Below are 27,791 nucleotides of genomic sequence, written 5' to 3'. Positions count from 1 at the left end.
AAAAAAAGGACTTCGGAGATAGTTCCGTACATGTCGTGAAAATGTCGGAATGTACATTACAAAGTAGATACGAATGTGGTCATTCCCTTTGAACATCTATCGGGGAAAGCATGTTCGCAGTAAACAAGCGAGAATACGTCTCCAGTATTGGCGGCTCTAAGTAGACAATCACAGCGGTGTTGAAGGAAAGTTGGTGCATGGCCTCGGTGATGTAACCATGCCCTTTCCTTTTTAGAGACTGCAAGGAGTTTGAGCAAGATGATATTGAATCACACAAATTGTATTGTGGAGTGTGGTTGCTGGTGCCACCATCCAATTTCAAAGGCCAATTCACCCGCACTCATGTCGATGTGATATTGTGCAGGATGGTTATCAATACGTAGGCCATTATTAGCTGAGTCCCTGTATGGTCAATGGTCATCTGTCATGGTCATCTGTCATCTGCCATGGTCATTGTATGGTCACTGGTCATTGTAGCGGCAACCATGCAATCGCCGCTTAACCCTTTTTGCTTCCTCATGCAGTTTATCGTGCTTCTTGGAGTATGGCTGTGTCCCTCTACCTGCGCATGTGCGGTTTCACCAGTGCTCATCGATAATGACTCACCGACACCGTTGCCAGTCCTGCTATCTGACGCAAGTCAAGATCTTTGGTGCCAGCATCTTCATACCTTTGCACACGGATTCACAGCCGCCAGGAGCGACATCTCCCTTCTGGCTCTACTTAAGCTGCTGCCTTCGTCCGGCCACTTTCAGTGGGCACGGGATAGCGGCAAGCATGCAGTCACCGCTAAACCCTTTTTGTTTCTTCATGCAGGTCTGTGAAGCTCCGTCTCTCTACTCTAAACGTACGAGTAACGTCTGTCTGCTGCTTTTCCCGTGCCCAAGTGTATTTTTTGCCTCACTGTGTGAATGTGCGTTTGTTGCAAGTCTACTTATCTTATATGGTGACGTTGAACTTAATCTGGGACCCGCAACTGACACGCAGTACAAAGAACTTCTCGCAGCCATTTCTGCCCTTTTAGCAAAAATAGATTCACGACACACAGAGGTAATGAGTGGTCTCGCCGAATTAAAAGAAAAGCAAGCTCAATTAACTAATCAAGTGCCTGATTTAACCACTGGATTAACGACAGTTGAACCGCTTGTTGAATCACTTGAGCTTAACCCGTCATCAGCTGACATACCTGCAGTTGTAGCTCATGCCGTTAAAACTGAGAATGCCTCCCTCCTGGCACGTCTCGATAATCTAGAAGATCGCTCCTGCCGGGATAACTTGATGTTTTATGGTATTTCAGACACTTTGTCAGAAACATGGGCGCAGTCCGAAAAATTAGTATGTGAATTTTTATCTCATCATCTTAAGTGTGAGGTCCCCGAGAATATGGTATGTAGAGCCCACCGACTTGGCTCGTATACTGCTAATAAGACTCGCCCGATTATAATGAAATTTTCTCGCTCAAAACTAAAGGATAAAATTCTGGCACTAAAATCTAATCTGAAATACACCGGGGTATCTGCAGGGGAAGATTTTTGCCGAGCAACATGCTAGTCTAGGAAAAAGCTGCTTGATTTTGCTAAGGCGTCGGGCCAGACATACTCAATACGGCTAAATAAGTTATTTTTGAACAAGAAGTGCTACGTTTACTGTTCTACCACTGACAATGTTGCGAAGTCAACATGCAACGTGCAGCACGCTCTTCAGTTCGGTCGCGTCAAGCTATCGAAGGAAATGGTTCGACATAGCTAGCACATGCGCAATCTAATAACACCATATCTGTTTTTTTCACTAACATGCGAAGTCTACTAAATAAAGGTGCTGCAGTGTCCTCACTGATTGATTCATGCACTGCTGACATAGTATGTCTCACTGAAACATGGCTCTCTGCTCGGATAAAAAATAGCGAAATTTTTGATTGTGAGAAACTGTATTCATGTTATTGCTGCGATTGTGGTGTGCGATCAGGTGGAGGTGTTTTGATTGCAGTTAACTGAAACGCTCACGTCGAGCTCAGTTTCCATAGAAACGCCACTTGAACTTGTTTGCGTGCGCATTGTACTCGACAACAGAGATGTTATTTTTTTCACATGCTATCGCCCTCCAGCTGCTTCGACATCATTTTGCGATGACCTTCGTGACGCATTGAACAAATTAGTTGTCAGATACCCTAAAGCGCTCCTCTTTCTTCTTGGTGACTTCAACTTTCCCGATATCATTTGGCGTAACAACACGGCAACGTCCCAGTCTTCTCAGAGTACCCAGTTTTTTAACACTTGTTTGGATTTCCACTTCACCCAGCTTGTACTGAAAGCAACGCGCGTGTCTGCCTCTTCATCTAACATACTAGATCTGATTCTCACTACGAACCCCGACACAGTTTCCCCAATTCTTTACATAAAAGGCTTAAGTGATCACCTTGCACTCACTTTTCATATCAACACACGGGCTCCTGTTAAGAAAACTACGAAGGTGATCCGCGATTACAGCAAAGCCGTCTTGGCTTCCATTACCGCTGAAATGGAAAATTTCGCAGCTTCTTGCATCGCTAATTGCGATCAACACTGTGTTGAAGAAAACTGGTGCATTTTCAAAAATAAATTGTTGTCACTAATCGAACGTTTTGTACCGCAAAGAACAGTCGCTTGCAAGCCACGGTCCCCTTGGTTCAACCCCTTTTTGAAGCAACTACGTAACAAAAAAAAAGCGGTTTCGTCGCGCAAAAGCTTCATGCAGTGACGTTGCTTGGTCCGCTTACTACCGCACTGAAAGTGACTACAACGCAGCCGCCGCTAGTGCGAAACAGCATTTTTATTCTGTTACCCTTCCGTCCATCTTGCAAACTAATCCTCGTCAATTGTGGACCATAGTTAACGGTACTCCAAGCAAAATAATCCAATTAACATACCCAAATGATGAACCTGTTGCTCCTCAAGAATGGTGTAATGTATTTAATGATGTGTTCTCTTCCCATGTTACCACAATGCCACGTAGATTATGCTTGTATCCAATTCTGGTTTTTTGCCCATGGATTCAATCTCTATTGACTGGGTTGGTGTTAGCTGCCTAATTAACAATAAAAAATGTCCTCTGCCGGCCCAGACTGCCTGAACTCAAAAATTTTGAAATGTACTAATGTATTTTCTGCTGTTATTTTGTCGCACATTTTCACTCGGTCATTACTGCAGTCTGTTCTTCCACATGACTGGTGCGTGGGAAAAGTGATTCCAGTTCATAAATCAGGTAACACACACTTACCCAGCAATTACAGGCCTATCTTACTAACAAGCATTTCAGGCAAAATTCTTGAGCATATACTATATTCACATTTGGCTGAGTTTTTAGAATCAAACGCCTTTTTCAACCCCTGTCAACATGGTTTCCGTCAGTTCTTTTCCTGTGAAACGCAGCTCTTAACATTCACTAACGATCTCTTTGCAATTTCTGATCTAGGTACCGACCAGAGTCCTTCCATGTTTTTCTGGTCACGAAACTCCGCCGTCACGCTATGGGAGAGGTTCATATGCTGCCCAAAGGTGCCGCGACGCGGCGCCACTGTGCCACAGAGGGCATCGTTCGCGTACCGAAATGCGTGCGCAGTGCGAGGCGAGCTGACTTTTCGGGTACATTCTGTGCATGTGCTGTGCTATTTTTCGAGTGTTGGGCTGTTTGGTTGAAGTGGTGGGGTGGGACAACGATGCCGAACACGTGTTGCGTGCCTGGGTGCCGTTCCGGCTACAAGGGCACGACCGAAAAGGTGTCGTTGTTCTGTTTACCTAATAACAAGGAGCAGCGCGAGAAATGGAAGCGGGCCATACCGCGGCAGGAAAGTGGCGGTTTTAATTTCGAATCGAAGTATACATGTGTGTGCGCGAAACACTTTGACGCCTCGGACATCGTCACTGCGTACAATTTCAACATCAACGGCGACGACGTGTCCCTGGAGCGTGAGAAGCCGACGCTGAACACATTTGCTTTATGCCTTGTTGCAACCTCAATTTGTGTTATACCAGGATAGAGTAGTTCACAGCAATAGCGCCCTTACCCCGACCATCTATGAAAGGTATAGCCTTAGAATTCCTTTAAATGCAAGTGTTAAAACAGAATAATATGCATTGTTTTATTTTCCATTGTCCTTTAGTCTTGGCTAATGATGGGCTACAATCCTTCAATTGCACGTACTTTTAAGTCTATAAGCTGCTATGAGTAAGAAGGTTATTAGCACACTGTTAGCTACATTTGTATTGTGATTTGCTGAGCAAGTTTTGTCTGCATGTTTAAGTAACAGCTGAAGAAGTAGAAAGGTGGTATCTCTAACAAGCCATTTAAAAAAAATTGCTGTATTTGTGATGTGGCTACTTGTGTTCGTTTGAGAGTTCTTTAGCTGTGTGTTATGAAATGCTTATGCTTTACACTTTCTTGTTTATAGAAACAATCGACTATGCATTCTGTACTTATTGCCATTCGTTTGCTGGTGTTTGTTTCCTGCCTCCCAATGCATACCTCTCACGTTTGATCTTATTTCTTTATGCGTATTATATCAGTGTCATGCTTTTAACAAACTTCTTGCATTGTGAATGGTGGACCATTTGTGACCGGACGCCTCCGTGCTATCTGTATTTCGCTCCGCTTATTTTACATGATAAATAAATGATCGTGCTTGTATTTTGTTTTTGCACCAACACGTTTTATTTATTTTCTTAGTCGAACTATAAAGTCTTTTTTTTCATTTTTCGACCATGATAAGAATATCAGGACCGGTGATTGCAACATTTTAACATATTGTAAATAGTTGCGAATTAAGAACCAAAATACCTAGTCTCGTCGTTTCTGCGTCGAAACCACGAGCAGTGAAGTGCTGGGCTTACTGACGCTTCTAAACGACTGCTTGCTAAGGCAATTGCCTAATTACAGCTAGTTTCAACTGTGCAGGTCCTAACACTTCAGGTTCGCCTTAATCCGTTGTTAAAAGCCGCACCGAAGGCATTTAGCAGGATGCGTTGTTGGGCAAGTTGGTTCATTGTAATAGGAAACATTGGTTGCGCTTTCTAGACAATCACATGTAAGAAGACAGGACAGGTCTGTCTGTCTGTCCTGTCTTCTTACATGTGATTGTCTAGGAAGACATTTAGTAGCGAAGTTCGTCTTGCATTAATTCTACCTAAATCTTATTCAGAAATGACATCGCTTTGCAAGAAATCTTAAGCGCATGGAGCAGCTCAGTTCCCTTTTCTTTGTCATTAAGTATTCTACGGTAGCAGCCCTTTGCAATAGCAATTTCATTCTTTTGATCTCGTTATAAGATACTGCCCACAGAGTCCTTCTATGCCACAGTTTAACAGAAACTGAACAGCTGTGCTCGGCGAACAATCTGGCGCTATGCGCAACGGAGAATTGGCGCTTACTCCTCTGGTGATAAGTGGGACCACTGGCGTTTTGTTGCGAATGCGCGGTGTTTAATCTAAGGCAAATATTAAAAAGCGGAGCCCACCGAAGCGTTGAGGCGAACGGCGATGACGAAGAAATCCGGACCGGGACCGCCCGGCCGTGTACAGCGGACGCACTTCGACGGGGGCGAAATGCAAAGCACCCGTTTATTTAAATTTAGGTGCATTTTAAAGGATCCCAGGTGGTCAAAACTAATCCCGAGTCCCCCACTACGGCGTGCCTCATAATCGTATCGCGGTTCTGGCTCTTAAAATTCCAGATCTTTCTTCTTTTTGGTCTGAGACCGCCGCAAGCTCCATGTTATGAGCGGCTTTTTTTTTCGTCCCGTGCGCTCATATCATCGCAGAAGACACGCTCAGGCAGTAATTTAATTATATTCAATGTTAAAAATAGTTGCGTGAAACTAAAGCGATCGTTGAGGAAGTTGAGAAAGCTAGAATACCGAGGCTGCCCCACACACAACCACAGCGGTAGCGGCGTTCGCATGCCCTCTCATGCACGGTTGCGCCTCTAGCGGCGGGCGCTGGCGCTATATGAAACTGAGGCGGCAGTTTCGTGACCAGAAAAAACATGGAAGGACTCTGGTACCGACATTGACTGCGTATTTCTTCATTTTGCCAAAGCCTTTGACTCTGTGACCCATGGTTTACTTCTGCTTACCCCTTTAAAGGTTTTTGCCGTACAGGTACGGCAGCGGTTTTCTGTCCCGCAAGGTCTTTGCCGTACGGGTACGGTTTCGACCCTCTGTTTGAAATTTCGTGCCATAATGACGATGCGTGCTCTCTGAGAGGTGCTGCCACCTCTTAGAACTTATAAGAAGCGTTTGAAATGTGTGCTGCCTTCTTGGGGAGATAAACAAAACTTGTTTCTAGCTTCAGCGCGTCGTGCACACTGTGGCAACATCCCTTTTGCGGTTTCGGTTTCGCCGCGTGATTGCAATGGAGGCATGCGAAATGTCATTTTTATTTTTGTCGGCACTCTCTTGCCGAGGCGGTGGAAGTTGATTTCTATCTTGATTGGCGCTGCTCTTAGCTTGTGTATAACCGCCGCTCGCGAGGTATTCTCGCTCTTAGCATTAACGCGGTTTCGGTTCCTCCGCGTGATCGCAACAGTGCCGCGCGAAACGTGATTTTTCTCTTTGTCATCACGCTATCACAGAGGCGGCGGAAGTTGGCTTCTATCTTGATTGGCGCTGCTCTTAGCTTGTTTATCACCGGCAACGCACATACGTGAGAGGGTGCCTCAGACCTCTTCCCAAGGCAGCCGCACGCAGAGAAGATGTCATGTGTGCGCCAACACAACTCGTCGCTCCAAGAGAAGAACATACACGCATTTTAGGTGTGCAGACTGCGATAAGGCGCTGTGCAGAGACCTGTGTTTCAAGGAGTACCACACTCTGAAATACTATTGAACATTTTGCAGTTCTGAGTGATGCCGACACCAAAATACTGTTCCTAATTTTTTTTTACTATTTATTCCCAACTTTATATCTTGTACATGCAAGATCCACAATAAAGTAATTTGACCACCTGGGAAAGCTTTCTTCAAAATAATTTGACCCTCAAAGGGTTAAGCTGACTCAACTTAACTTGAACGTAAATGTACTCGAGTGGATAAAAAACTTTCTTTCTAACAGGACGCAGTTTGTAAACACTAATAACTGTAATTCTCGGTTTTCTAACGTACCAGCAGGTGTTCCTCAAGGGTCAGTCCTGGGTCCACTTATCTTTCTAATCTTTACCGTAATCTTTACCGTAATCTAATCTTTACCGTTCTTTACCGTAAGATTACTAATCCTTCAGATTCCCAAGAGCTGCAGGACGACCTTAACCGCGTAATTGAGTGGTGTTCTAATTGGTGCATGCAACTAAATTCAAATAAATGCAAGGCCATGCGTATATCTCGTAACACTGCCACGCACACATACTTTATTAATGGTGCACCTGTGATGTGAGTTACCTCTTACAAGTATCTTGGCCTTCACATATCAAATAACCTTTCTTGGCACTCGCATATTGACTATGTTACTAAAAACGCTAATCGCATGCTTGGTTACTTGCGCCGTAATTTTAGCCCTGCCCCTTCTTCCCTGAAGCTGTTTATAAAGCTTTAGTTTGCTCCAAATTGGAGTATGCTTCAGCCATTTGTGATCCGACTCAGTCTTCATTAGTTTCTACTCTTGAAAGTATTCAAAACCACGGTGCACGCTTTGTCTTATCTAATTATTCTCGCTGTGCAAGTATTTCTTCAATGAAACGAACTCTTAACTTACCTGATCTTTCGTCACGCCGCAAATCTTCCTGTCTCTTTTTTTCACAAAGTTTTTCACTTGAACCCCCTTTTAAAGGAAACCCTTCTTGCCCCTCCGCTTTATATTTCAGCCCGCACTGACCACAGCCTTAAAATCGAGGTGCCATTGTGCCGTACAAACAGGTACAGTGACTCGTTCATCCCTAGGATAAGCACGGACTGGAATCGCCTTCCTGTCTCAATCGCACTCATCACCGACCCTGCTAACTTCAAGACCGCCGTTCAGAATGCCTTTTGTTAATATTTTTTGTTAATACATTTTCTTTGTATTTTTACTGCATTACTTCTTGCTTTGACTCCACTCCTTTCTGCAACGCCTTCGGTCCTTGAAAGTACGTGAAATGAATAAAAAAAAAAGCCATTGCACAGTTAGCAACATTAATTTCACAGGCAATCCTGTATAGTCTCGTGTACAGTCTCCTGAAATGTATGACGAAGTGGTATACACTGCCAGATCTGAATAAGATGGGTGAGTGTTGATTGGCGATAACGAAAGGTCATCATTGTTAAATATCAATGGGGCCGAAAAGCAAAGTGCAGATTATGATGCTTCTAGGACTGCAAAAAATGAAAAATGCTTGTAAAAAAATGTGATTTCTTTTGCATGCAAATGATTCTGATGAACATAATGCAAGAGCACCGAAGAAATTTAGCAGAAAGATGAATTTTATTCGGAAAAACATTTGTTTTTTTGCATTGGCAAAGGCAGGCTTCACTGCACACAAATTTCTATATTCTCCCAGCATCACGTGGGAATGATTCTGATCATCTAAAGCAAGAATTGTCAAAAATGAGAAGTTCAGTTGGAAGAAAAATTTTTGCTCTAATTAAAGTGGGCTTAACTAGCATTCAAGCAGTTCCGTGCTCCCAACTACACTGCAACAGGTCCTTGCACCATTTGATATTTTGCACAAGCACAAAATAAAACGCCATCTGGAAGAAGCACGTAAGAAATCAGCTTCAGGCTTTCATGAAAACTATAGTGCTGGATGAGCTGGGGGCTCGTCACCCCGTCTTCTTTGCAAGTTTATGCTTGACTAGCTGAGCCGATGATCCATCCTTAAGAGTTCAGGTGGTCAAATGGTCAAAGTTTATAGAAAACCATACAGTGTGTTGTCCCCCATAACCCTATGGGCAGTTTTGGGATGTTATCACAACCTCTCGCAATGAAAACCTGTTATGGTTGAAACACAAAAGACTACGTCTTCGAAGCACCTACATAATGAGGGTTCCCCGCAGGGGCATCTGCATCAGCAGGCGTTTGGTATGTTACGATACCGCATACCTAAGCACTCGATAGTTGGACCCTCCTGTGCGCACGAATGTAGCCGCGTGCGGCTTAACCGTGTCCTGGGAAAGAAGCATCTTAGGGGTTGAGCCGATGCTGCATGTTCAGACCGCTAAGGCCCCCTGGCAGAGGGAACACACCCCTTTGACCTCTGCTTCACGTAGGCGACTTACCCAAACTTACCCACCCTGGGGAAATTGGTAGTTGCCTTTTCCGGTCCCCCTCTCCAATCTTCCTTATTCTCTCTCCTTCAACCTTTCCTGTCATCTACTTTTTTTCTTATGGTTTTCCAGGCATGAAGGGTTAACTGTGTGTACCTGAATATCCAGTCTTGGGTACATGTATTAGGTTATAGCGATGTTGCATAGCTGGCATCTACAGGTATTTTCCTAACGTAGTGCGTCCGCTTGTTAGGCTCAGTAGTGGGTGGCTATCGTCGCCACCGAACATTCCAAGAATGTCACGGCAAATGCATTCTCCCCCACTTCCATATCACCTTAACAAAAGAGGGTGTACCAAAACAATTTTTTATTTTCACTTTTTAAAGGAACTTGGAAACATTCACGTTACCACGTGACGCACAGTGAAGGAACCAAACCAATAAGTAAGGTATATCCCTTCTTAGTGGCGAAATACTACGTAGAAAAAACGGGAAAACAATGCAGTGTCTGAGATGTCAATTGTGGACCTCCTCAAATTCAAAACCAAAGACCAAGTCCAGGCTGATTTCACCAGTATCGGTAATATCAAAGTCACAATCTCAGTACACCGTTCTCTAAAGAGAAGCAGGGGTGTGATATCAGATTTCTTAAACCTGAGTGAAGAACTTCTTGAAGGGTTCCAAGAACAAAATGTAATCATGGTTCAAAGAATAACTCTCCAAAGAAATTGCAAATCCCGACCAAACACGTACTTACCTTTGGCACCAGTATTCTGCCTAATTCACTGGATGCAGGGTATGTGGAAATCAATGAGACCATACATCCCAAACCCAAGGCGGTGTTTCATCATGCATCACAATCACACAATGACGTGCAAAGTGTCGTGGCCATAAGAATCTGTCGGGCAACTGTAGTGCTGCGCCAGACTACCAACTGCAAAGGAGATCATCCAGTGTATTCATGATCTTGCTCTTGTGGGAAAAAAGAAAATGAATTGCATTCACGGTGAAAGAGATCTATGAAGCAGCAACAAAAAAAACCAACACTTATGTCAAACAACTATGCCATTGTGGCATGGTAGGTGGTTGCGCCACAGTGGTCTCGGGGGGTCTACAGGGATTAGTCAGTAGGCCAGTAGTTACTCCACCTTGGTGTTGCAGCAGCCAGTGATGTTCAATCATCATCAAAGACACGCCTGCAGACACCAGTTTCGCAGGGCCCTAAGCTAAATCGAACTCCAAGGCATGAGAGGCATGTCTCGGCGCCTGGTTTTCAATCATCCAGCACCTCGGAGAACGCTATGGAGGTCGATCCAAAAACTGCAGCATCATCGATGCCGAAAGGTCAGCGCTTTCTGGAGTGCACTGAGAAAGACAAGCTCTTAGTAACTGCGCCAAAAAAAAGGGACCAGTAACCTCAATGGCTACCACTCTTGCAATAGTACAATCCCTTTAACACGTCACCTACAAGTTCATGCACTTAACCTACAAGTTCATGCACATAAATTAACGTTCTCAATTCTGCCATTATGGCTTTTATCACACACTGGAATTGTAGAGGACTGATTCACAATTTAGGTCTACAGGAAATGAATTTAGGTGCTAAGCACAGTGAACTGCTTGGGGGTACGGTAGGGTGCATCAGCCATCTTGGTTTTAGCTTCATATCTCAACAACTCTTCTATATATTAGCGTGAAATCCTGCATGCTCAATAGGAATAGCATTGGCCTTAACTGGTGTAATTTTTTCACTGCAGCCATATTTTGTTTTTTGTGTAGTGGAGAACCAAATTTTAAGCTATGATGGAAAATAAAATGTACCTTTTCTCAGAAACAAAAAACGGCATGACCATGAAATTTTGCACAATAATTCTGTATAATAGTGGGTTTAACTGGAACCTTTAAAAAATGCTTTTCCGCATTTACTTCACAAGAAAAAAAAAATATATTGCCATCACATGTCTCGTACCGTGGAGGGTCTTTTTAATAATCTTTTTTTTTAAATTATAACTTATATTTTTCACACATTTAGGTTCAGATTACTTGCAAGGGATGTGAGTATTATCTGGGAAAATTTCAGCGTAATCGGCTGTATAGTTTTCCAGAAAAGGTACATCAAGTTCCGAAAAATTTGAAAAAAGTGATTTTGAGAAAAACGCATTTTTATGTTTGCACCTGCACTACAGCCATTCAAAATGCACCAGCAGAGTACACAAACTTTCTGGCTTTTTTGGTGTCTTCCCCAAAGCCTTTCTTCATGTTTACGTAAACGTAAACATGAAGTAAACATGATTATATAAACACTGAAAAAAATGGTGGAAGACAACATGTAAACAAACCCTCGCATCTGTCATTTTTAAATACCAGGAGGTGCGCTTTTTGGCGCCATTTTTTGGCTTAGAGCGCTCCTATGCGTTCGCTGCTGCACTGTTTTGCTCCCCACAGTGTGTATTATTTTTATTGAAATCAAAAAATCAGTTTTTTGGTAGGTTTGCCCTACTATATCCCCTTAAAGGTTTCACCGTTGTGTCCGCGAGCACCCCAGCTGTTTGTCAGGAGTTGCTATGGTCGTGGAAGGTGGCATTCCTACCCGAAATGTTAAATACCTCTTTCTATACTGTAGCCATCACTGTTCTATGAAATAAAACTGTTACCCTCTGTTCAGTTTACAGTCCATCTCATACCCACGTTACACCCGCCGTGGTTGCTCAGTGGCTATGGTGTTAGGCTGCTGAGCACGAGGTCGCGGGATCGAATCCCGGCCACGGCGGCCGCATTTCGATGGGGGCGAAATGCGAAAACACCCGTGTACTTAGATTTAGGCGCACGTTAAAGAACCCCAGGTGGTCGAAATTTCCGGAGTCCTCCACTACGGCGTGCCTCATAATCAGAAAGTGGTTTTGGCACGTAAAACCCCAAATATTATTATTATACCCACGTTACATTAGAGAACTGGAAAGCCTAATAAAACAGTTGCCTAAGCCTAAGTAGGAGATTTTAATGCTTGTTCTACTCTTTGGGGCAGCGATAAAACTGACCAAAGAGGGCAGCTTATTGAAGATTTCATTTTATCGAAACATTTGCCTTTTAAACTCGGGTGCGCCAAGCTCTTTCTCATCTACTTCACAGAGTTTTAGTAGCATGGATTTAGACTTGCTCACCGTGTGTTTTACTGAGTTCAAATGGGAAGTCCTGAACGCCTCATATGGCAACAACCATTTATCTGCTATCATCTAACTCGCATCATCACTATGCATTATAAATTTCAAACAGTGTTGGTGGAAAATACATCTTGCTGACTGGCTGCTTTTCATGAAGCATTCAAAACTCGGACTTTTCAAGTGAACTAAGTGTAAATGAAAATAGTGAAAAGTTCTCTGTGGTTTTAAATGCAGTGGCAGAAAAACCAGTACCTCAAGGATCTAGCCTTGTGTGCAAAAAACTATCCCTGGTGGACTCCTGAGTGCACAGAAGCCAAAAATGATCAAAATAGCGCCTGTGGAATCTTGCGAAGATACCTGACCTATACCAACCTTTTATGCTTTCAACAGGCCAAAGCCGAAGCACAATTTATTCAAGGGCATGTGGAAAAATCATCGTGGAAGAAATACATATCGTCAATAAATAGTTCAGTCGTATATAAAGGAATGTGGGAACAGGTGGGAAATTGTCGGGGAGATTACTCATCTTGCACAATATCATTACTTACAGGTCTAGGCACACAAACAACACCACAAGAACAGGCTGACATAACTGGCGAACACTTTTGCATTACCTCCAGCTCAATGAATTCTTCAACGAAATTTTGAAAGTACAAACAATATGCTGAAAAACAAGCTGCCCACTACTGGTGCGTCAAATGAACTGTAATTCCTGTAAGAACAGGAATTAAACAGTTCATTCTGCCGAAAAAGCAGTACCAGGTCATGACCGTATTCACTACATGCTGGCACATCTATCCCAAATATCTGCAGATTCTCCTTGAATTTTTCAACATAATTGAGGAATCTGGTACAATTACAAAAGAGTGGAAAAAGGCAATAGTAGTTCCATTTCTAAAAGCTGGTGAACCCCCCAGGTTCTGCAAGCAGCTACAGACCCATTGCCCTCACAAGCTGTTTGGCAAAGTCATTTATTTTAGAATCAAGAAACCTAATAGACCCTCACCAGTGTAGATATAAAAAGGTTTCTTCAACCATTGACCATCGTGCCCAACTAAAATAGGAAATTCTATATGCACTTTTATACGATCAGAATTCTCTTGCAATTTTATTTTATTTAGAAAAAGCCTATGATACTACGTGAATATATGGAATTTTAGGAGACCTGGCTGACTTCGGGATCCATGGTAAAATGCTGACCTGCCTAGCTGATTTTATGTCTGGTAGAATGTTCAGGTCAGGTATGTCTCGGCTCAGTGCACTCTCATACCTTTACACAGGAAAATTTCATTCCGCAAGGCTGTGTTCTCAGCATGACACTGTTCATAGTCAAAATGAACTCAGTTAATGAGATTACGCCGTCATCTCTTATGCACTCTTATGCTATCTCTTATGCACTCTTTATACATAGACAATCTCCAAGTGGCCTGCCGTGCCTCAAATTTGTCAACGTGTGAGAGGCAGCTTCAAATCACAATAAATAAACTTGCACAATGGGCTTTTCTCAACACAGAAAACGGTTAATATTTTGTTTTCTCAGAAACGAGGGCTACATGGCGATCCAGTCTTGCAATTGAATGATGCCATACTGCTGGTCAAACAAGATTATAAGTTTTTAGGAGTAATCTTTGACACCAAACAGCTTCCTAGCCCACATAAAAATACTAAAGATAAATGCAAATAAAGCATTTAATATCCCCAAAGTGTCATCTCATAAGCACGGGTTCCGACCAAATGTGTCTTTTAAGTAGTTACCGGTCTCTTGTGAGTAGCCTTTACACTACAGCTGCATGCTTTATGGCTCAGCCAGACAGTCTTACATTGACTTGATCCAGCACATAACCTTGGACTGACTTCCGAGTGGTGCCTACAGAACATCACCTGTCCCAAGTTTATGCATTGAGTGTAATGAGTCTTCCTTACAGCAGCCCGGAGCATTACTCACTTTTTGTTACTAAGAATTCAATCATCACCACAGTGCACATATATTACAACATCATCACACAATACAACTTGCACTTACACTACACGAATAAACCGAACATGATTAGGTTGCTTGTCTTGCGATATGAAGTATTGTCGGGATTATGACATTCCTCGTGAAGTCCTTCCTCCAGGTTGCCAGAAAGCCACAACAATTGCCCCCGTGGTATGATTTTACACAGTTATGCAACTGGGCATTAACACATCTACACATGAACACACTATACAGGGATTCTGTACCCTGTAGAGCAAATATCAAAATTACATGGAATTTTACACTGATGGGTATAAAGCAAAACATGTGGGTGTGGGGACCATAACAGAAAACTGGGAAACAAGTGTCGGATTAACAAAACATGGCTCCGTTTTCACTGCTGAAGTTTATGCTATACGGGCTGTAGTTAAAAAGGTTATCACTGAAAAACACAAAAGTGCAGTCATGTACACTGTTGAGTACACTAAAGGCCCTACATCTGAAATCTGAGTGTGAACCCCACCCCCCCTGTGGATATTTTAAACATGGTGGCACTTAACAAATACGAGAGATCAATTTGCTTCTGCTGGGTCCCAAGCCATGTTGCAATACCAGGCAATCAATCAGCTAATAGATGTACATCAATGGCAGCATACAAAGGCATGACAAATGCAACACTTCCACATAAAGATAGTATCCATGCGATTAGGAAAGCCCCGACATCAAAATGGCAACACGAATGGGACCATTGTGCAGTCAAGCTACATGTTACTAAACTTGTATGTGGTGAGTGGAAGTCATAACCACCAGGAGTGGTTCTTTGAAGTACTTTTATGCTGACTATGCATTGGGCACACACACCTCGCATACAAATATTTACTTAAAAAAGAAGTCGCACCAACATGCGAGAAATGCCAAGAACCGCTGACAGTCTTGCACATATTACTGATGTGTACACATATTGAAGTACATAGACGAAAGCTTTTGCACAATTTATATAAAGTAGGCCACCTTTATACCGCATACCTTTACACCACCCGGTCATCCACTAGTTCCATCATCTGACGTGCATAAATTTCTCGATTACATTGACTTCTTACACAAAATATAGATCAACAAAGCCTTTTTCTTTTTAAATTGGAGGAGGTCCTAGTTACCGCACCTGCCAACTCTCCTGAACTTCTCGTTATGTGCAGCTTTGCACTCTTTTATAGTTTTATGAATGATGTGTCAAGTTTTATGAAAAATGCCATTCGTGAAAAAGTTTTTAAAGTCGCGCGGTCGGGCAGCGCAGTGTTGTAAAGAATGCGTGCAAAAAGGCAATTGTGATGGTACCTGTGGCACCACGTTATACCACTTCAATACTTTTGTTTCAAAGTATCTTGGTTAAAACATGTTAGCGTACTAGTTGGTTAGAATTCATGATAGTGTTATCCACGAGAAGCACCGTCTCTGTGTATCTGTTTCTTTCTACGTCCTCGTTCAGTTGCGTTTATACACTCTATCCAAAGTATTTTCGTGGTAACACTGGGTTCCCCGTCAGTGCCTGACAGTAATGTAGAATGTGGAGAGATATTAACGGGATAGCGTTAAGCGCCCCGTGTCGCAGAAAATCCGGCATTCTGCATCCAGAATTGACTGTCGTTTCGGTAAAAAATCATTCCAAACCATGCAAACCCAACCACGCAGACCTTCCGTGTAGCGCAAGGAAGTTACTAAACTAAGTGAATTCCTTAAAGTACATTAAAAAAGTAGTAAAGTACGAGTGACAACCTACAGCATGATAGCGTTGGATTGTAATTTGAATGTATGAGAAAATAATTCTGTTACTCGGAAACTCAAACACGAACCCCTTTTCGAGCGTTTCTACCATTCATAGATTGGCCTTGGTATTCGAGATTTGCGCGTGCAAATCTCAGAGGCCACAGAGTGGCATGCCCGCTTTCTTGCAGTGCCTCCAGATGGCGCTGGCCTCCACTGCATCGCAGCCCATGCTACAGGCAGTGTCTCTACCACAAAGCTCGCCTTCGCGCATAGCGTTCATCGCCAGCGTTTCACAGTAAATGTTATAGCTACATAAGCTGCAGTTGCTGGAAGCAGTCAGGAATCTTTGAATGCTATTGCGCTCCACTCTTAAAGGTGAAGCTTAAGCGTTCTTCAAATTATTTAGTAATGCAAGCAAAACCCGAATAGAGCTTTACTTGTTCGCCTCTGACCACGACCTCGGTAGTTTTCTGATGGTGAATAGACAATATCGAGGTACTTGCTTGCCTATGCTACATGCTTGCACTGCCCCGCAGATTGTGTGTTGCCATCTTACAGCAGGACAAAGTACCAAGATGAAATCATCTCATCCATGGCCTTGCTAGAAAGTGAAAAGTACCTTTGACGAGCATAACTTGTGCTAGGCCGTATTTAGTGTAAATGTGTGCATGAACTTGGCTTGTCTAAGTATGGGCTGGGTTAACTGTCGCACCGTCATTGTTGGAGCACTCCATAAACAAGCCTGCCCAAAAGACTTGCCTCTCCAACTGGTTCAGGCATCAAATAGTAATCCTGCTTTCGTGTCCTCTTTCAGGTGAAGATGACACTGATGATGCACCAGCGAAGAAGAAATCGAAAAAGTCCTGACACCAAGAAAGCGGTGTTGTCACGTCATGTGAATGCCTGTTTCTCTGTAAGTTGCTGCATAATAAAACATTGCTTCATTGTTCTTCTAATGTTAATCGTGCAAACTCTTGCAATTAGCCAGTTTATAAATGATTGCACAGCTGAAAAAGATGCCAAGAAACGCTACTCACATGATAAGGGAATGACGGTTCTCTTTTTTGCTTTACGAAGGGTTCTTTTAACCCACACAAAATTTTTTAAAGTGACCTGCGGCAGTTAGCATAATTTTAGTTCTTGAGCTGATTACTCAAAGAGGCAGACATTACAGCCATAGAAAATTGAAATGCATAATCAAAGAACTTCAGCTAGTTAAGCTTATAACTTACTTTATAGCACATATAGTAATTTGTGAGTTGTAGCTGGCGAGCTTGCAAGGCTAATCTGCATAGAACAAATTCTCTGAACGGAACCATTTTTAGGATATTCATTCCCAACATGTGCAACAATGCACTTAGTCATTTCAGTTATTTTTATGCATCAGTGGATAAAATGGTGCTTTGCTAAAAAAAGTAAGTGCAAGGTTACTGCAAGTGCAAAGTTCTTGCAAGGTTGGCGGTGCATATCACGAAACCAGCACTAACCTCAGCATTCATTCTTTTAAGTGAACACACCTTGGAAACTCCCTGGCTACACTTAGTAAATTGCAATTAGTTATTAGCTTAACTAGTAGAATTTCATTACTTTGTCGATTATGCATTTTGATTTCTCAGCAAGTAATGTATGTGCTAGTTGCCTCAGGCGATGTTTAAAAATTCTGTATGTTCTAAAAAAACTGGTATGTATGAAGAACACTCAAGTGAACTCGTTACAGTCCCACTTTGAATGCTTGTAGCAAGCCCTTTAGAAGCCTCATCCCCCTCACTCATGAATTAAAATCTACTGTTGATAAATGTGTGAAATTTGCACAATCTTATGCCAAGGTGATGGAGACAAAATTGAAAGCAAGTCAAGGTGGTAAAATGACTTTGTGCATGCTATAGTGAGTCATCATAATTTGATCAATTCAATAATTATCAGTACTGCTAGTCAGGCTAGTTGCAATGTTGGATTCATGGTTATGAAAAATTCACCGCAAACAAGAAAGAAATGCACAGAATTTTTCATGACCATGAATTCAATAATTTTTGTATGATGAGTCCCCCCCCCATGCTATGTTTATTTATAAATAAAGTAATTGAATCATGCTGGAATTACATGCAGAGGTTAAGATGTAGATACTTTAGGTAAGTAGAATGTTCCATTTACCACAACTTTAATGTTCATGGTCTATTCCTTCATACCACTGCACAGAAACAGCGAAAATAAGTCATACACAAATGTGTATGCCATGACTGAAGGGATTATGCAGATTCTCTTTTTATATTGAACTGAGCTGGGAATAATGTAGCGATTTCACTCTATTTCCTTTTCAAGCTTTGTTAGTGGTCCAAGCTTTGCTGAGTCTGTTATCGCAAGGGCAGGCTTGTCAAAAGCACCAGTTGACGGGAACTAGAAGTTTATTTTATGTACCATGCGTGACACGAGAAGTGAAAAAAAAAAAAAAGCTTCCTTTAGGCAACTTTATGAAGCTGTCACACCTCTAACTTGGGCAGGGATAAGCATTACATACCAAAGCCACAATTTAATTATGAGGCACACTGTAGTGGAGGACTCTGGATTAAGGTTGACTACCTGGAGTTCTTTCACATGCAACTAAATGTAAGTGCATGAATGTTTCTTCATTCCGTCCCCATTGGAATGTAGCCAGGATCAAACCCACGACATTGAACTCAGCAGTGCAATGCTTTAGTTGCTAAGGTACTGGTACGAACACAGATTTTACCAATACCTGTCACAACACCTGTCATGGATTCTGGAAGACTAGAGAGACAAGGAGTCATTGTGTGAACAACACATTTATAATTAGTATAGAGCAAAAACAATACAGAACAACCATAAACAAATAACACTGCCATACGCATTACGAACACCATACAAGATATATGTAGTCTTATTCATTTAGGAAGGCGTAAACATTGTGTGATGTCAGTGCTAACAAGGTGTGGTATCTGAAACTCCGCCATGGAACAGGATAGGTTTGATTTTTAAGTGGCTGTCATAGTGTCGGGCAGAGCCTGATGAATGGGTGACGTAGCACAAGATGGCACAAGGAGGGTGGGTGACCACCATTGCACACGACGGGGCCCGTCGAGGAGTGGTGGCGAGTCAAAGGTGGGACTGGCAGTGGAAACCATGCCGGGTACAGTGGTGAGTTGTCGCTGTACTCTTAAGGGGACACCAGGCATTGCCGGTAGGCCTTGCGCACCACCCGCTGCTGTCTCCAGAATGCAGTTGTAAGATACGTCTGCTCTTGCCGAAGGCCACGTCACGCGCTGATCTTCTTCATTCTCAGTTTTTTTCCAATTCTTCAACACGCGTGTTTGTAGTACATCCTGTTTACTCGGTCTTTCACACAGCAGAGATGTTCTTGTACTTTTCCTTTGGAACTCGCTCGAGCGGTGTCCCTGTTCTCCTTTACTCGTAACATTACTTCGCAGGCAAAATGACATGCAGTTCGCTGAGATTGACAAAAGTGAAAGATTATATAACCACAACGGAAACAGGAACGAGGAATGAGATTTACACTGAATATCTGATACATGCTGTTCATACAAGTCATTCCGTGGTGTACAAATGGAAAAAGTGAACACAGTTTACCGAGACATAAGTGAAGCACACAGGAAAGGATGGATTAGAGTGTAAAAGCCACACTATGTTGAATATAAAATTCCATACACGTAAATCATGTTCATAGAAATTATTTGGAATTGTAGGGATGATCCAAGATAACCTACCTTCAGCACTGTTTGCTGGCAGCACCAGTGCTAAAAGACAGATTGATGACTTGTCTTTCAGCACCGCCATAATTTATATGTAGGCTTCTCATAATGAACTGGTCATTGTGTTAGGTTAGAATAGAACAAACATTGGCATGGTGGCAACTGTTTGACATGCAGAACCAGTTTTTAGTTGTGCACAACTAGATACATGCAGAAGAACATCGCTTGAGGTATGGGGAGGCACCCACTATGGCATGTACGGCTGTTTAAAGGAGCACTGATGTGAGTTTGTGTCCTACTTTTGTGTTAAGTGAAGGTTCACACCATCGAAGCCGTAGAAATATATTGGGAAGTGTTGAGTGGCTTAATAACTTACTATCCCCTTCAGGCATGATTTTTGATGAACCGTCTCTAAATTTGTTTTTTGACAAAACAATTTTGAATGGCGTGACACTTCACTGCAAGAAAGACAAGGTTGTAGTATGGTAAGTAGCGGATTTTCTGTGGAGTCATCATAGCTAGAGTAAATAAATATTTGTTCACTGTGCCGTCAGTAATGCTTGTTTTCACAACAAAATTCAATCACAAGCTTGAAGCATATGTGCAATTATTGACTGCATGCCTTAAAGAATATATTTTTCTCAACATTGCTACAGGAAAGTGGCATGTCAAACATCCTGTCAAACAGAGTAGCACCTTCAGCAATGTGGTCATCTATCATAATGCCACAAGATATGCAGTGGCAGGCCTGGGGCTTCACGATTGATAGAGTATTAATCTAGAAGTCAGCTTTTTGTATATCACTCTGCTGCATAGAAAATTGTTGAAGGTCCCACTGCTGCAGCTCAAGCTGAATCACCTGTGCCAAAACAGACCTGTTGATGTAACCTCCCCATGCCTCCCTCTATGTAGCTGTTAACGTCTTTAACCTCTTTACTTAGCTCTGTGTAGGAAGCCTACTGCTTGATGGCTCTGCTTGAGGTCATGCTGCACGGCTGAAGGATCCAAATGCTTGAGTCTCTTTGGGAGTTGCAGATGTGGCAGCTGCTCTCCATGAATTAGGCAATGTTGACGTCACGATTACCATAGTCCACAACAGGTGGCACCACTAGGACTCTCGATTTTCATCATTTTTCTCATGCACAAAAGCTTCGTTTTCGTTACAAATCATGAATTCATTATTTGAGAAGCTCAATCTTTATGCACAGTTCGACTTAATACTTTCCTTTAGTGTCACTTCAATATTGCATATTAGCATGTATTGTGCTTCCCAGCTGCCCCACTCACCAAGTGTAATCCTTTTATATGAGGAGCATGTGATAGTGGTTCTACAATTTTGAATATGAGTGTATAGCTCATTTAATGTTGCAAATCTCTTGCACCCGATGTTTTGGGAAAACTGAAACGCATGCACTAAGACCACTTAGCCACCTTGCACTCGTAGTTTCCTGTAAAAATTTATTGCCAGAGAAATCTTATGCGCTACTATTATTCAGCTATCATGGTATTTGTAGTTAGTGCATGAAGTTGTTCAATATTCAGGCTTGTGACTTCAGACATTCTTCTTGCATGCCATTATTTATTCTGATTTATTTCTCCTAAATTTCCAAGCAATCATATTTATAAATGCATGAAGGCACTAAGTTCCTTTGCACTTGGATAGTTGTTCCAGACAGGCATGCACCCATGATTTCTTTCCGAAGGGGGGGGGGCAGCCCCCAAGGTAACAATTCTTCGCAAACCAGGGGCGGGTCTACTTTCACTAGTACAAACGTTAATTCCCACTGCTCGTTACAAAGGCCCGTAAACCCGCAAAACGGAAATGAAATAAAGTGTATCTGACAAGTACGCCTGTGATATACACCTCTGCTTTACTTGGCGAACCAGGAACGACATCTTATTGACTTGCGAAGGAAAGGGGCGCAGGAAGGACACAGCCAAGAACAAGTAAACAAATGAAAGCATAAAATTGGGATTCCTACTAATGTTTTTCTAATGAGCTCTGGACGAATCATCGTGAAATATACATTGCAGAACAACCACAGTTCTTTTGCGTCCCTTGTTTACTGCTCGACCAAATGAAGCACCAAAGCCCATAGAGTTTCATACAGTAATTACTAGAGGGAACTCCAGCGGTGGTGTCTAAGGGAGCTGCAATGGGAGCGGTTGAGCCAGCCTGGGAATTATGGGAAGTACATGGATTTGCCTAAACTTCGTTCTTCCGGCTTCATACGGCTTTGCAAAGTTGTAATTTTCAACAATGTACTGTGCAGTAAATAATTAAATAAACATTACTAAAATTGTCCAACCGCACAATTCGAACACAGGACTCCTGGGCACAGACGCCCGATATTGATACCATTATACCACGGTCGCATGCATCGACAAGTGACAACGCCCTTATGAATTTATCGCAGGCACGCCGGTACCTTGAGACGCTACTGTTGCAATTAGTAGCAATTTTTTGTGTTCGCAGCATATTCTACACTAAGAAAAGTATACATTGCTCTAAAATTTATGACAATGAACGCATACAAAGCATAATAAACGAATCCACAAGCACGAAAATTGCACAAACCCTTGTACTTCCCATCATTCCCATGGTGGCTCGATGAGTGAAGCGCCAGAGTTCTCTTTTGTACATTGTAGGAAACTCTATGCTGAAACCGACTCATATTGTCATTTGGGAAGTTGCATAATGATGCGTGGCCACCAGTCCCATACAACCGCATAGAGCGTAGGACACTGGTTCTAGACGTACTGCGCCCACCACAGAAGTTTAGAAAAACACCCATATAAGCACAGCAAATAAGTGCCTACGTCGGGCGGCTTGACTGATAACTGTAGAAGCGCCATTCAAAAGACACGGAATCATTCTCCCCTTGTGGTGGCGTTTTCTCTACTTTTTCAATGAAAAGATTTTTAACCATACATATTTTCACAAACAGCTAAATTTGCACATTTGATTTTCCTCCCTGTATGGCTGTTGCCTCGGCTCTCTCCCTTAGTAGATTGCTTAATTTTAAAATTTCTTGCGACTCTTGTTTCCCGTTGCCAGTTTTCCACGAAAAGTACTCTACAATTATGGGAAAAGCCAGATGAGTTAATGGGCGACATTCATATTGCTTAGGAATTCAACAGTTATTGCAAGGTTTGGTTGAAATTTTGAAGTTTCTGGGGATGGGATTATGAAGCTTAGATCATTGAAAAGATAACAGTGGGGCCGTTCTAGCGGCAGCACCTTCAGATTTCGAAACAGACGTTGAAATAATGAGAAAGGCAAAAAATTCCAACATTTTTTAGCTGGGAGAATATCAATCTATTTCACGCCCTCAGTTCTCGTGTCCTTTTCTTTAGCCCGATCAGCGATCGCTTCTATGCTTCAGCCATAATGATACTGTAACAGCAGCCCAGTGTTGACCGCCGAATAGCTGTCAAGTCTCAAGATTGCTTTGGCGGCACTTTAGGAGTGGTGGCGCGGCCAGGGGTAGGAGGGGGGGGGGGGAGTATGTTGCTCAATTTCCGGAGGGGTCGCCCCCTACCCCCGGGCACCTCCGAACGCGTGCCTGGTTCACAATTTGTTGCAGATGGTCAAATTTATAAAGTTGCAAAGAAGGAAATTTAAGAAATTTAAGAAATCACGAGAAGGAAGTTTAAGAATAAAAATGGGTTAGAAAGCATACGGCAGGGGTTAACTAACCTCGACTGGGAACTTGCCACTGTCATTGTAATGTGTACAATCATTGCATTCTACCAGTGCTAACATATGGGGCAGAAACTTGGAGGTTAACAAAGAAGCTCTAGGACAAGAACCGTGCAAAGAGTAATGGAACAAAAAAAGTTTGAGGCATAATGTTGAGAGAGAGGAAGAGAGTGGTGGGGGGGGGGGGTGGATCAAGAGCAAACAGGCATGGTCGATGTTCTAGTTCACATTAAGAGAATATTGAATCAGCTGTTCACACCATAGTCCAGCTTCTCTGCCATTGCTGTAGCTCCTTGATGAACTGGTCAATGGCAATTTGTGACATTACTGTTCAAGATGCTCATTGAACGATTGTGGCCGGAATATTCGCATTCGTCAATTTTTCATTGTTGCAACTGGCATTCTTCTATGCCATTGAGCTGGCATTTTATGCTTATAATGGTAGTTGCTGGAGCATCACTGTAATTTCTAATTGTGGCTTCATGCTGACATACATCAGGGTCAGTCACCAAGGCAACTTGCGCTGGGAGTGCTCCCAGAGTGAACTCTGAGAGTTCTGGGTATTTCTCTGCTGTGACGTGTTCAGCTCTCTGTGGGTACTACCCCACTCACTGGTGCAAGGTTGTGGCTCGGTGATTATCTGATCCAATCTCTCATTCCTGCTAAAAAATTCCTGCTAAAAAATTAAAAATAGCCTGTGTTTCTGTATTCAGCAATATTTTTCTTTTAAAAAGATTTCCATGCCTTGCATGTGAAGCCTTCAATTATTCTTTTCAAGGTTTCGGCACACCAAACAGCTCCCTGCACTAGCTCTGCTGTTAGTGTTGCTCCTAGTTAAACCTTGGATGGCTTCCACCACTATGCTGGATAGAGGCCTATGATTCCAGACCATGGCTAGTCTGTCTGTGTACTGCTACGTGCTTGCGCTGTCATGCTCCTCGTATGGACCTGGTAGGTATTGTGGGGTAAGCTGCAGTGCGAAACGTTTGTCGTTGCAAAGTCTGAAAGGGATGTTGCTGCCTTGCCTGTGCTTTGAACGGCCGTCATTCCTCAGACATTCGCCTCGAATCGTGTTAATCGAGGTATCACTAGTCACCCTCAGCAAAGAAATTCACTCTTCGTGTTTGCTGCAGGTCAAGCCTGTGAACAGAATCTAGAAGTGCACATTGCTGGGCCAGTCGGTTCGTGTTAGCGCTCCCCTCGTTCCGTCCCGTCCTTCCTTGTTTGTGCCAAGCAACCATATTTGTGGTCTACTCAGCTGTGAGCAGAAGCTTGGCACAGAGCACACACCGTATTTACCCAATTCTGGGAACCCCCCCCCCCCCCTTTTTTTTTACCCTAATTGTGGTGCTCAAAGTGAGAGGGTGCTTAGATTTTTAAGAAATCTTATATGACCCCCCCCCTTATTTTCATGGAGATATCTCAACGGGACGGGCACAAAAACGTTTGGCAAACAGTGCTTACACAGATGGAGCGCCGCTCAGACTGCTGACGAAGCTTGAAAAGGAGCATCAGAAACCGGTACCACCGCGAAATCATTGCCCATATCGATCCAGTCCGACCAACACTCGAGAGATGGGTCGACAAGGTCTCCTCACTGATGTGCTAGGTTGCAGGTCCATACTCTGTCCAGTAGAAGCAACTGGCAACTCCGGGAGTATGGCATGCCTTGCCACGCTATGCATTCTATGGTTGCCTTTGTTCCTTGCCAAACACATGAGTTGTCTTGAGCCAATCTGAAGAGATTTGGGCAGCGAAAGGAAGTTGATCAGTCAAACAATGTGAAGCAAGTGGCTGAAGAACATAAAACAGCATAGCAATTAAGCAGATGCCAAGGAGCTCGGCTGGAAGCGCGAGAGCCAAGAAAAACAAAGGCGCGCCGGGCCAGTATGAAGCGAGTGTGCGTTCTGGTCGATCAGCTGCTTGAAAATGACCTTCAGAAAAGGCGTGACAGCATCTGTTCATCTCCATGGCAAAGTACACACATACAGAAAACAGCATCAAAACAAGACAAAGATGGTGGCTGCCATTCACAGCTCTTACATGTTGCGAGTGTGTGAAAGTCAATCACACTGGCCAATTTTCAATCATTTTGTGCATCCCATTATTAGTTTCAGCTGTGCAGCAGTAGTGCCTTGAGAACCATGTTCGTTTCAAAAGGTACATGGTTGGTTCATGCTTTCAGTGTTCGCTTAGTGCAGATGTACAGTCAAAAGCAAAAGTCTAGAGATCACAGCATCGACGAAAATTGCCGTAATACATTGCACTCTGCAAACAGGTATGCATAGGCAGTACTACTTGATTTCAGCCTTTATGCCTAGGTGGCAGACAAAAAATATATATATTTAGGGGCACTTCTGGTCCCCAAACTTTTGTTCCCAACTGTACAAGATTGTATCTGCAGGTGCAGAACATGTGCGCAAGTGCCGTTGAAGTGTGCCTGCTGTGCCTAAGCAAGCGAGGGACATTTGTGCCTCGAACGCCGATCATACCTGCGATTGGGGAACTCTGAATCTTTGGCATCTGTTTTTGTCTGTTACATGGTGCCAGCACCACTGAAATCAAGCTGCGCTAATTCTTAACTTCTCCTCCACTGCTTTGAACTCCTCGCATAATGCAGGTGAATTCATGTACCTAGTGTGGTTTTAGAAAAAAAAGCAGTACATTGGTGTTGTGTAGACAAGAAAGAAAGGAATCGTAGGTACGTACATTTCTTTAAAAATGTGAGAAACAATTATTTCAGAAGAGTACGCATTTGGGCTGGTTGGTTCATGATTACGAGCAATAAAAACAGCGCTAAACAACAGGACAGCTTGTTCAACGCTGTTGTCTGTGTCCCTTCACTCGTCCTGTTGTTTAGCGCTGTTTTTATTGCTCGTAATTATTTCAGGTTGCGGCAGTGTATGTATGTCATTGCTCTCTATTGCTTTGTCTTTTGGAGGGTGTAACCAACGGTTTTTTTTTTTTCATTGGCAATTTTCCAGGTTGACGAGAATGGCAAGATCACTCGCCTGAGGCGAGAGTGCCCCAGCGAGGACTGTGGAGCGGGTGTCTTCATGGCTGCGCACTTTGACAGGCAGTACTGTGGCAAGTGCTGCCTGACCTACGTCTACAACAAGCCCGACGAGAAGTAGACGACGTTTACGGCCACCCGTTGCTGCTGCGTGTAAAATAAAAACCCACGCCAAAAACCTGCTGTCAAGTTTTTCTGGGCAGTGGCATTCCGTAAGCCATTGTAGGGGCGATTTGCAATGAGTGAGCATTCTCCAACGCTCCCAGGGGTTAGTTCTAGTAGTAACACGTATATATGCCCCAGAAAGTGGATGGGAAATTGGCACTGCAGTAGATGAATTAGTGCAGCATCCCACGTGTAATGTGAATTGTTCCCCGCCTGTGGCAAGTTTTTTCATCCACTTTCAATTCCATTGATTTATTCATCTTTACAATTTTCCTTGTGCTGTCCTTTGCATCTTCGTTTGTTGGCTTTTTATATATGATTAAAAATTCCGTCCCTCACATTCTCGTAACCCACTCCTAAGGCTTGCATTGGGGCTAGATTGAATAGCATAATTGGAATGCAGCACAGCAGAGGCAAGTCCAACACGGGGTATAATTGTAGTTGCATTCTCTTGACAATTGTACTTCTGTGTGTAAGCTGTTAATGTATTTTTTATTTGCCCATCATTCATTTACTGTGCATAGCTTGTGCAGGAGTTTCACTTTCCTGTGTTGTAATAAATCTGTGGGAAGAACCTTGCTTGTGTGAACCCTGCAGTGCTGGATTCTGTCAATTGCACGTACTGTGCCATACCTGCAAGAATTGATAGCTTAAGTGCAAAGTGTGGCAGCATGTTAAAGCACTGTTCCTTGTATACACTTTTCATCTTGTGTTGGATTCCCTTCATCATGCGAATGCAGCAAGTATACTCAACTGAGCTTCTGGGTCTTCCCTTTGTAAGGGGGGAGTTTGAATATCCAGGCAGAAGGGGAAAAGTTTTTTTAATACAGGAAGAAATAAAGCCGTCCTCCACTTGTAAAGGCATCTTCCCCTGGCAGCAAACGTCTTCGAGGGGCTTGTCTCCTGTAGTAACAGCAGCCACCCGACCTACAGTGGCACTGAAGAGAACATACACAATGATCGTGCAAGGTAGATTGAGCATTAACCTGTCAGCAGTAGAGGTAAGCAAGATATGTTTAGGGTATTGGCGAAAAAAAAAAGGCGGAGAACAGGTTGATAAGACCTAACGCGTTACAGACATAGGTAACGGTGCAAGGTAG

General features: G+C 43.0%; 1 protein-coding gene across 1 annotated transcript; it reads left to right on the top strand.

Moving 5' to 3' along the window:
* The first annotated feature begins 582 nt into the window (after positions 1-582).
* Positions 583-27,280, top strand: LOC142563584 (uncharacterized). The gene is made up of 3 exons (XM_075674164.1): positions 583-816; positions 16,900-16,998; positions 26,498-27,280. Exons 1-3 carry the CDS (start codon positions 598-600, stop codon positions 26,645-26,647), a joined length of 468 nt encoding a protein of 155 aa, XP_075530279.1. The 5' UTR covers positions 583-597; the 3' UTR covers positions 26,648-27,280.
* The last annotated feature ends 511 nt before the right edge of the window (positions 27,281-27,791 follow it).

This window comes from Dermacentor variabilis, chromosome 11, assembly GCF_050947875.1.
Source record: "Dermacentor variabilis isolate Ectoservices chromosome 11, ASM5094787v1, whole genome shotgun sequence".
Classification (NCBI taxonomy): domain Eukaryota; kingdom Metazoa; phylum Arthropoda; class Arachnida; order Ixodida; family Ixodidae; genus Dermacentor; species Dermacentor variabilis.
The sequence above is the reverse complement of the archived record's forward strand: the minus strand, read 5'-3'. Positions and strand labels throughout refer to the sequence as shown.